A 12,755-nucleotide genomic window follows, 5' to 3' on the forward strand; every position below is an offset into this window, starting at 1 on the left:
GTGTGTGTGTGTGTGTGTGTGTGTGTGTGTGTGTGTGTGTGTGTGTGTGTGTGTGAGTAGAATGGCATCCCTCTCAGAGCAGCTTCAGGAGGTTCGGAGTCAGGCTGAGGTGTGTCTTTTTACGGGGGGCAGGGTTGTGGATGTGCGTGCCGCTGTGATGGCCATGGCTAACCTGCCCCTCCCCCCCTGCTCCAAATATCGCCACATCACAGCAGAGACCATGGTGATAGAAAACAGCTCAGGTGTGAACAGAAAGGAGGTAAGAGAACAGCATCGACTGAATCTAGGTTTGAGGAAGGCCTTGTCTGTTCAGAATGTGTTATTTTTAATTTTTCTTTCTTTTTTCTGAAAATATCCTCGTGAACACGACACTGTTTCTAGAAACGTTATGATCCACATGCAAACACAGAGAACAACTCAACAAGTTGTAGCAACTATTCCAGGCCTGTATGTGGCGCTGCAGCTCTGCCATGAAAATACACCAGAAACATCAAACAAGACTGCAAATATTAACCATATAAAACTCAGTTATAAATACTGAGTTAGTCTGAATCTTCTCAAATAAAATGAAATAATCAGACAGTGGAATGAAAGAACTGCGCTTGGTAAAACTTCTTCAAATAAGAAAAATGTTTAGGCTAATAAGATTAACAATCTGCTCTTGCTTAGAGTATCGGTCTCAAAACAAGATCAAAAATACTTTTTGACTGGTTTGGTTAGATGGACAGGTTTTGTAGTGTACTCATTAACTGTCTTGATTCAGGGGTTTCAGCCGATGTAGGACACATTTGTCTGCTGTTTTCATCATTGCTCAGAGCTGTAGGCTGTCCCAATTCATAGGCACCAGCAAAACCCTGAAAATGAAGGCTGCACATGAGTATCCTGCATGGTTGATGATATCCCAAGATTCATTGCACCATCAACAAGTTAACATAAACACAAAGATGGTGGAGGGTTTTTTTTTTTCAGCAGAGTTTGGAAATTCATCACGAACTGAAGAATTACTGTAGTTTTTAAATGTATGTTTAGCAACTTCGCTGATGAAGTTTATGCTGCAAATTATAAATAAAATGCAACTAATACTGAACCTTAAGCCAAATATTAATAAGTAATATATGTATGTACATAATATATTAGGACTGCGACAATGTGGAAAATTCATGTCCAGGCCCTTCTGAACTTCTAATTTATTGAAATAATTTATGAACATTTGTTTAACCTCAAAAGTACATTTGTTTAGTTAAATGTTGCTGAAACAGCAAGTTTCTCAGTGGATCTGCACTTAGCAATGCAGCCTAGGTGGAGTAGTTGAACACTGATTCACTGAGACTTCAACACAGAGCATCTTCAGAACATGTTGATAAAATAAAGTTTAAAACATCTGTATTGTTCGGTACGTAGTGCGTAGTACAAACCAAAAGTTGTACACACCTTCTCATTCAAAGATTTTTCTTTATTTTCATGACTGAAAATTGTAGATTCACACTGAAGGCATGTGGAATTATATACTTAACAAAAAGTGTGAAACAACTGAAAATATGTCTTACATTCTGTTCTTCAAAGTAGCCACCTTTTGCTTTGATTACTGCTTCACACACTCTTGGCATTCTCTTGATGAGCTTCAAGGGGTAGTCACCTGAAATGGTTTTCCAACAGTCTTGAAGGAGTTCCCAGAGATACTTAGCACTTGTTGGCTCTTTTGCCTTCCCTCTGCTGTCCAGCTCAGCCCAAACCATCTCGACTGGGTTCAGTTCCGGTGACTGTGGAGGCCAGGTCATCTGACACAGCACCCCATCACTCTCCTTCTTGGTCAAATAGGCCTTACACAGCCTGGAGGTGTGTTTGGGGTCATTGTCCTGTGAAAAATAAATGATGGTCCAACTAAACGCAAACCGGACAGAACAGCATGCTGCTTCAAGATGCTGTGGAAACCATGCTGGTTCAGTATGCCTTCAGTTTTGAATAAATCCCCAACAGTGTCACCAGCAAAGCACCCCCACACCATCACACCTCCTCCTCCATGCTTCACGGTGGGAACCATGTAGAGTCCATCTGTTCACCTTTTCTACAAAGACACGGTGGTTGGAACCAAAGATCTCAAATTTGGACTCATCAGACCAAAGCACAGATTTCCACTGGTCTAATGACCATTCCTTGTGTTCTTTAGCCCAAACATGTCTCTTCTGCTTGTTGCCTGTCCTTAGCAGTGGTTTCACACAGTCTCCTCTTAACAGTTGTTCTAGAGATGTGTCTGCTGCTGGAACTCTGTGTGGCATTGACCTGTTCTATAATCTGAGCTGCTGTTAACCTGTCATTTCTGAGGCTGGTGACTCGATGAACTTATCGTCCGCAGCAGAGGTGACTCTTGGTCTTCCTTTCCTGGGGCGGCCCTCATGTGAGCCAGTTTCTTTGTAGCGCTTGATGGTTTTTACGACTGCACTTGGGGACACTTTCAAAGTTTTCCAAATTTTTCGGACTGACTGACCTTGAAATAATGATGGCCACTTGTTTTTCTTTACTTAGCTGCTTTTTTCTTGCCATAATACAAATTCTAACAGTCTATTCAGTAGGACTATCAGCTGTGTACTGTATCCACCTTCTGCACAACACAACTGATGGTCCCAACSCCATTWWTAAGGCAAGAAATCCCACTTATTAAACCTGACAGGGCACAACAGTGAAGTGAAAACCATTTCAGGTGTCTACCTCTTGAAGCTACAAAGACTGTGTGAAGCAGTAATCAAAGCAAAAGGTGGCTACTTTGAAGAACCTAGAATATAAGACTTGTTTTCAGTTGTTTCACACTTTTTTGTGATAATTCCACATGTGTTAATTCATAGTTTTGATGCCTTCATTGTGAATCTACAATTTTCATAGTCATGAAAATAAAGAAAACTCTTTGAATGAGAAGGTGTGTCCAAACTTTTGGTCTGTACTCTTTATACTGTATGTATGTAATTATAAACTATTTACATAAATTCATACTACAGACTGTGTATATAAATATTTATCCATCTTCTAATGCTCATCAGTGATTGGTTAGCAGAGATTGTCCAAAGAAAGAAAGAACAGAATTCAGGGACAGAGGTAGGTAGGTTGTTGCCTTAGCTCCGGTTCCATCCTGAAAACAGTTGGGCTTGTGTTCCTCCTCTGCAGACTCTTGCATCCCTGCAGTGCTTCTCTACAGCACTCAACATCCTGGAAAAGTACGGCTGTAATTTGACAAATCCCAACAGGCCCAAGTACTGGAGGACGGTAAAACACAACAACCCTGTGTTCAAGGCAACCGTTGATGCTATTCAGGTAACAACCATACGTATTCATTTACATCTCTGGTTTCAAAGCTTGTTCTTCTTTTAACAACATGTAAAACTGGTTTTTGTTTAGCATTTTGTCCATTTATTTAGGTGGAACTTTGACTGCTGGACCTCCAGCAGATGCTGGGTCTAGATGTTTCTGGGTTGAGTTAGACATTTTTGCTGCACAGGAGTGGCCAAGGTGTTTTAAAGGGGGCACATACAAATAAATAAAACTACTCTGGATTTGAAAATTCAAGATGGCCTCAACAGCTAACTTCAAATGACTCTAATTCAGCTATTACAAGAAATATTGTGTTGAAATTTTGTGTGCGATTGCTAGTCCCAACTAAGATAACTGCCAATTTCACAAAAGGCTATTATGTAGCCATTTTTAAACACTTACATCTAAACATTAGCACAGCAGTAGCTGAGAAACAATCTTTAACAAATTCTGACTTTAAATGCAAAATCCAAGATGGCTGCCAAAGCTAATTTGAAATGGCTACAACTTGGCCATTTTTAGAAATATTGAGCTGAAATTAGGTTTGGTGGTAGCCAAGAGTAATCCTCGTGACATTCTGAAAGCTATCCCAGCTAGCAAAATAAGTTTTCATTAAATGCCCATCTTTGAAATTGTCCTTTGGGGTTGGCACCTGGAGTGGCCAATCAGGTGCCACTGTGGCCACCCCTCTGGCTCCACCCCTGACACCATTTCATCACTTGGTTTGGTATTGCTTGTGTGCGTTGCCTGCCTGCACCATGTGTGCCATGGCAGATCACAGCGTAGATAATGATTGGCGCGTGTGTGTCCTTCACTCCAGTCCTCACTGGTTGTTCTTCAATCTGCTGCTTTCTTTGCAGCGTCTAATCTTTCCCTGATGGTTTCTCTTGTTTTTGTCTCTTCTTTGCTGGGTTCCTGCTGTGTGAGACATTCACTCATCAGTTCTTCACTGGAGTCATTTTTCCTGATATTCTGCAGGGAAAACTGTCTCAAATGTAACCATTTTTAATGAGTCTGAACGTCACAAATCAGATTTAGTTTCCCAAACACACCCAGGTGGTTTTCATAGGTGTGGAATGAATTAATGAAACCCAAAGGTTTTTATAGTTTTTTAAAGTGAGGTTAACCTTTTATTTTGTTTGTTTTCAACATGAAGGGAGGACGAGCAGTTCTTTGTCTCTATGGTTACTCCAATCAGCAGCCAGACGGCCTGAGTTTCCCTGATGACGTCACAGATCCTGATGTGGGTAAAGTTGCTGCAGTGACACTTGAAGTGATGAGCCTCAGGATGGAGCTAGAAATGCTTATCAAGGTTTGGGAAATTTATTCACGCATTTTTGTATTTACTCACGGCATTTTTGATGAAAACAACAACAACACAATAAAACAAAAGTAAAAAAACATAAAGGAAAACACAAAAAAGATCAAGACATACTAAGTCCTAAATTAACACAATGAATGCAGTGAACCAATATTTTTATGTTTTTTATAAGGGGTGAGGCCCCTAAACAACAACAACAACAACAAAACAATAACCCATCCATTCATTATCTGCAGCTTGTTTTGCAGTTGGGTCTTGAGATCAGATTATTCCTGTTCCAGCTGTGAGACTCAGTCCTCTCCAGAGTGTCCAGGGTCTTCACTGAGGTCTCCTTTCACTTGGAGGAACACCTTTGTAAAGTGGGCATCCAGGGAAAAATAAAAAGTACAATAAAAAAATAATAATGATCAGTAAAAGAAGCGCACAAAAAGATAAAAGAAAAAGTGCAGTGAGTCTGAGCAGCAGATCACAGAGTGAATAAAACCATAAAGAACATAATCAAACAGAGAAATAAACAAACATAAATAAACAAGTTCCATTTACACATCAATTACAATGTGAATCATTAAAGGACCTTACATGGACATAAATATAGAGCACAGCGTAATTTAAAACACAAGTTGAGTCTTTTTCCATCCACCAATCAGAATGTAGAGGTGGACTAATTTAACTAAAGGTTTTATACGGACCTGGGTCTGATGAAGACCAAACCAAACTCTGCTAAATATAAAAATAATAATTAGCTTTAACCTGATTTTAATCAGCTGTTAGGAAGAAACACTGCAGCTGCTTGAAACAAACTTGAATCTGTCAGAGCTGAGAGTTTAAACTAAAAATAAATTATGTCAATAATAAACATAAAAATAACAAGATCATCAAATAACAAGATAAACTGGTTATTTTTATATTTATTTTTCTAATCATTGTTGAGTTTGAACAGGTTATGTGTCTTTTCCTCACACACTGAAATAATTCCTTTACTTGAAATATAAAACTATGTTTTGTTCTTTGATTGCAGGAGACTCATCCTCATCCTGAGTTCTATGAGAGGATTATTCCTACTCTGAGACACAAGGTGAAGTCCATCACAGCATGCTTCATGTTTATTAACAGTTGACTTCATGAAATATTTGTGCTACAAGACAAACGGTTTACATCAACAGATGACGGCAGCATGTGAGGTAAAGAACTTTGAAATAAAGATCTTAGAACATGGATCTGATCTGTTGAGGTGAAGCTGAAGCTCAGATAAAAACTTCAGCTCAACATTAGTAAAACTGAATGAATCGACACTTTTTTGAATGTGCTGAGTGAATAGAGTGCTGATAGTCATTCACTGTCAGCTTCTTGTCTCTGATCAGGATGTGGGTCTGAACACCGACGCTGTTTCCTGTGGCTCCTTCCCGGCCTCAGGTCCACACAGTCAGACCAAGTCTCTGGCCTTCCCCCTTCAGGACTGCTCCTTCAGGGACAGCAGCCATGGACACTCCCTGTCCACCAACAACAAAAGTGTCAAGCTCACAAAGAAATGTGCCACCACCTCCAACAAACATTCAGGTGGGAGAAGAACCCAGTGTCTGCAGGTTTAGTCCGTTTCTGTGGTCCAGGTCCTGAGCCCCGAGTTAGAACCAGACCTCCAGACAGACTCTGAAGATGCTTCTGCTGCTCACCAGCAAAACACTTTTTATCATCTGTCATCAAAGACCTGTGGATCCATTTGTCTGTTCTGTTAGCAAAATTAGAGTTCGACCTGATTCAAATGACTAACTTGATTTAAGAGGACAGACTGAGCTCAGATGTGGCGTTACAGCAGCTGAGATTAATTTCAGATCACATCTCATTACAAAATGCTTTGAGCTTCAGCACAAACCTGAGGTTTGACCAAAAGAGTTCAAACTTTTTCAGCATAAAATCATCTCAGTCTAAAACTCTGCACTGACATACAGCGAGTGCTTTACCTTTACATTATAAGGTTTGAATTATTTACAGAATTTTAATTCACCCAATAATTCAGTTTTTTATAACAAACATCATCTCACAGCACAAATAAATTAGTTTCAATTCAGTTCAAAAGAGATCTGGGTTGAAAATCTGGTTACATAATTGTTGCTGCATACTTCTTATCCACAGCCTTCATTTCTAGGTTTGTTAGAGCTCCAGTGCATGTTGGTGGAGAAACACAAGGGTAACCTGCTCCAGGAGGGTCTATGGTTAGAAACACAAGGGTAATCTGCTCCAGGAGGGTCCATGGGTAAAAACACAAGGGTAATCTGCTCCAGGAGGGTCCATGGGTAAAAACAGAAGGGTAATCTGCTCCAGGAGGGTCCTTGGTTAGAAACACAAGGGTAATCTGCTCCAGGAGGGTCCATGGGTAAAAACTGAAGGGTAATCTGCTTCAGGAGGGTCCATGGTTAGAAACACAAGGGTAACCTGCACCAGGAGGGTCCATGGTTAGAAACACAAGGGTAACCTGCTCCAAGAGTGTCCATGGGTAAAAACACAAGGGTAATCTGCTCCAAGAGGGTACATGGTTAGAAACACAAGGGTAACCTGCTCCAAGAGTGTCCATGGGTAAAAACACAAGGGTAACCTGCCCCAGGAGGGTCCATGCGTAAAAACACAAGGGTAACCTGCTCCAGGTTACCCTTGTGTTTCTAACCATAGAACCTCCTGCTCCAAGAGGTTCAGATTCTTCTGAATCTTCAGATTCTGTCCTTGTGTGTTCCAGAGAACTGCACTATCTGTGGAATATTCCGTGTGTCTGCCCACTGCCTGACCTGTCTGCAGGCGCTCTGCTCAGAATGTGACCGACTGTATCACTCCCATCCCGAGAGAGCCGGCCACCGTCGCAACGCGGTCACATCTTCATCATCATCATCATCTAAAGGCAGGAGCAGACACAGGTCAGTCTTTCAGGTTTCAGGGATCACCACAGGTCGCCTGGTTAAATCCCTGTTAGACTAAGCATTTGTTGTTTTTGTTGATATTTTTGATCAGCTAGAGGAAGGAGCTTGTTGCTCTGAGTCATTCAGTTTGTGTGGTAGCTCTAAACTTTAATGCTCTTTAAAAAATCCTGTCAGTTTTAGGTTTGATCTGGTGACTTGTCTGTCAGAGGAGCATCACCGGTAACTGAGAGGCCGGTGATGTGCGAAATTCAGTTCCCCTGTGAAAATCTGTTCCCCCTACTGGTTAACCTTAGAGAGAATCACTGGTTCAGCTTTAACGTCAGACCAATCCTAAATGGTTAATATGAGGGAGGGGCTCCCGACACAGGGGGGAACATATTTTAACAGGGGAACTGAATTTCGTACAACACCGGCACTGGCAAAAGAAAAGGAAACTATTCATTTGCATTAGCATCGGAGAGGCTAGCAACTAGCATGGATAAGCTTGCATTAGCATCGGAGAGACTAGCGACTAGCATGGATAAGCTGGTTTTAGCATTGGAGAGTCAGGTTAAACTCTGGCTTTTATTAATCAAAGATCTACTTAATAAAAAGTTTTTAGTATCAGGTGCGTAACAGTCTCTCCTGTCCTGTTTCAGCTCCTCCACCTGGTGCTGTCTTCACTGCACTAAGCTGAACCCAGTGCGTGCTGTGCTGTGTGAGCAGTGTGAAAACCCTCGCCTGGAGTTCAACAGCTCCAAAATGGATGAAAGTCAGTCTGCTACTCTCAACGGTCTGTGTTGTGTTTGGTCGTTGCTTTTGGGTTGAGTTTTCTACATGAAAAACGAAAGGAGTACAAAATCATTTTAGCATCTTTATTTCTAACACAACTTGGACTGTCCTGAATGGAAAGTTTTGATTAAAAACAAGCCTCAATCCTCAGAAGTGAGACTACAGTACATGTTGTGACTTTCTAAGTTGTGTAAGACCTGAGAATTATTTGCACAATTCCTCGCTTGTTTGAGTCATAAAAGAAGACCCAGGTGGGTGGGGCTTCACTACAGGTGGAAAAACACAAGAAAGCCAAACAAATTCACAAAAAACTGACAAGCCACAAAGTTTCTGGAACAGATCAGACAAAACTAGAGTTTATGTCTCCAGTCACATCCGTTTTTTTGTATTCATTGTGGAAGAGGAACAGATTTCTCCAATTGGACGTGCAGTGATATGTTGTTAAAGCAGCTGGAGACACTTTTTTAACAACAAGCAGACTAACCTTCAGATTTCACATCATTTGAGATTATTTCATCATCAATGGTTAGAGATCACATCAGTTGGGACAACAGATTAAATTTGAGGTACAACAGTTTCATTTCATCAGATTATAGAAAAGCACAATCATATTAAGTGTGGATTTTGTCAGCATGCATTTATTATAATGCAGGCTGTATCATTTAGAGAAAGATTCAGAAAGAAAAAAAAAACTTCTCTGTCCCAGCTCTGGACGACAAAAACAAAAAACAGACCACAGCTGAGATTGACTTTATATGTATTTTTTCAAGCTGCAGTTATACTCATTTTTATTTATAAGTTGTACATTTAGCTACTGTCACACTGCAGAGCAGAGGGGATAAAGTGTCTGAAGCTGTGCAGCCACTTTGCACCTGACTTTCAAAAGTACTAAATATAGACAATGAAACAGTAGAGCAACCAGTTTTAAGGTTTGATAAATCTTATTACGGGTGTAAAATATTTATATCTGCAGATCCTCTGCTCAGTATTTTGCGTGATCTGCTAATCATCATATATTTTGCATATTCATGAAGGCAGACACGCTGAATGTGTTGCGGCTGCTGTTTTGCTCATCTGACAGACGCAGTCCTCGCTGCTCATCGTTAATAAATCAGCTTTGTGTGTGCTATCAGGTTTGCACATCATTTTATACGTGTTAATCTTTGCTAAATCAGGCCCTTAGTGTATTAATTTTATATTAATATCTGAGCCGAGTCGTTGATAGACAGTGACTGTTCTGTATAATGTGAGAATCCTGACAACACGAATGAGTTGTGTTGTTGCTGTCTTAGAGTGGCACTGTAAAAGCTGCACCATGGTGAACACAGCCAGCAGTATTCTGTGTGAGGTATGTGAACGACCTCGCCTGGCCACACGCCCACCGGTGACCTCCTCACACCTGCCAATCACACCACCCAGACCACCTGCACCTGTTCTGGGCATGCCCGGGGATCCTGACAGTCAGGTCAGTGTTTGTGTGTTGTTGTGCCGTTACAGAGCACAAAGCAGAGATTTACCTTATTTTACCTGGGTAAGGTAAGTACCTACCAGGTATGTTCTTGGTAAGTACCAAGTACAGTCCTGGGGCCTCATGTATCAACAGTGTGTACACACAAAAACCTTGCGTACGCCATTTTCCACGCAAAACTCCGGATGTATCAAAACTCAACTGAAMDTGGAAATGTGCGCAGCCCCACGCCAACTCCAGGGCTGGTGTCACATTTCTGTGATTTTGGTTCCATTGGAGACACTTAGAGGTGATGCTGAGGAACTGTTCATGATGTGAAAATGATTATTGTTCACACCAGACACATATGATTAACAATTATTACATCCATATGGACGCAGTTAGATAAAAGAAGTGCGAAGTTGTGCCAAAAATACATTTAACAGGAATGGATTCAGCCTTACTGGAGGATATAATAAATTGTGTAACACGCAGAGCATTTATTTATAAACAGATAGAATTTTCTGATCCATGATGACGGCTTATCAGCCGTTTTGAGGAAAATCATTTTTCCGTTTGGCACTGCTGCACTCTGGGAGCGCCACACACCGGTGCGCCACGCGTGCAGCAGCAGCGATTGAATTGGGGTTCCACAGGAGCTTTCCAGAGGGAGCTGGCAGACCGATCGGGACCGTGTCAGTCCAGTCCACCCAAAGCTGAATCATGACCGATGGAATGGTCTGATCCATCTGAATCTAACTCTCCAACATCACGTCATGTCATGAAAACTCTCCAGTACTGAGACACAGAGACTCGTTCTTCATTTCAGCTATGAAATAAACAAAGATCTATGTTCTACCAAACATTTAAGTTCCTCTGTGCCTCTCTAATTATGGTAATAAACTCGTGCATAAAGTGAATATTTACAGGCTCAGAATGAATGGATGCGGCTGCGCACCACAGCAGCTTCATACACGCACGCACACACACACACAATCAGTCGTTCTTTGCGTGACAGATATATTTTACTCTTATTTTTACTTAGGATTTTTTTCTCACACACATTATATTTAATTCATTATTTTCCTGACTCTAGAAATCATTTCTGATCATGCAGGGATCAAACAAACATGTCCTTCACACATGCAGGAAGTAATTTGCATCAGTTTAACATATAATGAAGGCGTGTCAGGGGAGGTGTCTTACCTGCGCTCAGTTCCACGTTCATTGTTATGTACAAAAGAAATGTGCGTGGGTTCAGGTGTACGCACAGTTTGATACATCTGGATTTTTCTGTGCGTACGCCATTTTCTGGATTTGACCGTACGTCAGGTTTCAGTAAGAAATCCACGCAAGTCTTTGTACATGAGGCCCCAGGTATGTATTATGTATTGAGACCAAAAGTTTGTCATATTGATCTAATATATTAAGAAACATTTTGGCAAAAATGTTATTATAATTTATATCCCAAAAATAACTTTTGAGAGCATAACTTTTAGTTTGTAACTCTTTTTGTCTTCCTGTTTCAGTGGGTTTGTCAGTTCTGCACCTATTTAAACTACTCTCCTGCTACAATGTGTGAAATGTGCGACCTGGCTCGTCCGGAGCCTGCACCCCTGCCTGTGAAGCTCCACCCACCCTCACCTGTCAGACGGGTCCCTGCTCTGCCTGTCAAACCCAAACAGGTGGCTCCTAAGAACCTGGACTCCCAGAGGCAGAGGCTGATGAAGGAGGAAGGACTGAAGCTGATTCAGCTCATCAGAGTAAATCTCCTTCAGGATGGTTGTTCTTCTCTCCTTGGAAACTTATTGTCAGAGTGGATTTGAGTGTTTTTGTCCTTTCTGTCAGGTTGGGGAGAAGAAAGGTTTGAGTCCAGAGGAAGTCTTCACAAGTGTGAGGGTAACTGGGGAGAGTAGTATCTTATCCTGCAGCTGGCTGAAGACCGAGCTCCCTCTGATTTTGGACCAGATCAGGATGTTGGTGGCATCATCCTTCATACAGAGTGTTTCTGACAAGACATCAGCTGTTAGTACCTGTCAGCACACCTGTACCTACCTCATGCTCTCACTCTGTGGAACGTTTGTGTTGATAATCTTCACCTCATACAGAACATGTCAAAAGAAGCCCCACCTGCTGATGGAGGAGAGAAGGCGGACTCTGCAGATGTTAAAAGTGGGATTCAGTTATCCAGAGCTGAAGCCAAGCAGGCCTGGCTGTCAGCAGGAGGAAACACAGAGAGAGCTGCCAGACAGGCTCTGACAGACAGACTGGCTAAGGTGAAAAAACAAGACCATCCATCCATCATTCATCCATCATCCATCCATCCATCATTCATCCATCCATCCATCATCCATCCATCCATCATTCATCCATCCATCCATCCATCCATCATTTATCCATACATCATTCATCCATCATTTATCCATCCATCATTCATCCATCATTTATCCATCCATCCATCCATTATCCATCCATCCATCCATCCATCCATCACCCATCCATCCATCATCCATCCATCCATCCATCCATCCATCACCCATCCATCCATCATCCATCCATCCATCCATCCATCCATCATCCATCCATCACCCATCCATCCATCATTCATCCATCATTTATCCATCCATTCATCCATTCATCCATCATCCATCCATCCATCCATCCATCATCCATCATTTATCATCCATCCATCCATCCATCACCCACCCATCCATCCATCCATCCATCCATCCATCCATCCATCATCCATCCATCCATCATCCATCCATCCATCCATCCATCCATCATCCATCCATCCATCATCCATCCATCCATCCATCCATCCATCATCCATCCATCCATCATCTATCCATCATCCATCCATCCATCATCCATCCATCCATCATCCATCCATCATCCATCCATCCATCATCCATCCATCCATCATCCATCCATCATCCATCCATCCATCATCCATCCATCCATCATCCATCATCATCATCAATCCATCCATCATCCATCCATCCATCAT

The 12,755-nt window shown here is 41.7% G+C and overlaps 1 protein-coding gene across 1 annotated transcript in view; it reads left to right on the plus strand.

Annotated features, from left to right (window-relative positions):
* The window catches only part of rnf31 (ring finger protein 31), a gene marked incomplete in the record, with an annotated part of 44,102 nt that overhangs the window by 8,080 nt on the left and 23,267 nt on the right, over positions 1-12,755 (plus strand). Inside the window, 11 exon segments of the mRNA XM_014020371.1 lie at positions 61-259; positions 3,157-3,303; positions 4,457-4,612; positions 5,640-5,696; positions 5,983-6,178; positions 7,350-7,524; positions 8,166-8,299; positions 9,591-9,763; positions 11,275-11,508; positions 11,594-11,770; positions 11,854-12,021. Coding sequence (XP_013875825.1) covers positions 62-259; positions 3,157-3,303; positions 4,457-4,612; positions 5,640-5,696; positions 5,983-6,178; positions 7,350-7,524; positions 8,166-8,299; positions 9,591-9,763; positions 11,275-11,508; positions 11,594-11,770; positions 11,854-12,021 — 1,815 coding nt within the window.

This window comes from Austrofundulus limnaeus, unplaced genomic scaffold (genome assembly GCF_001266775.1).
Source record: "Austrofundulus limnaeus strain Quisiro unplaced genomic scaffold, Austrofundulus_limnaeus-1.0 Scaffold250, whole genome shotgun sequence".
In the NCBI taxonomy this organism is placed as follows: domain Eukaryota; kingdom Metazoa; phylum Chordata; class Actinopteri; order Cyprinodontiformes; family Rivulidae; genus Austrofundulus; species Austrofundulus limnaeus.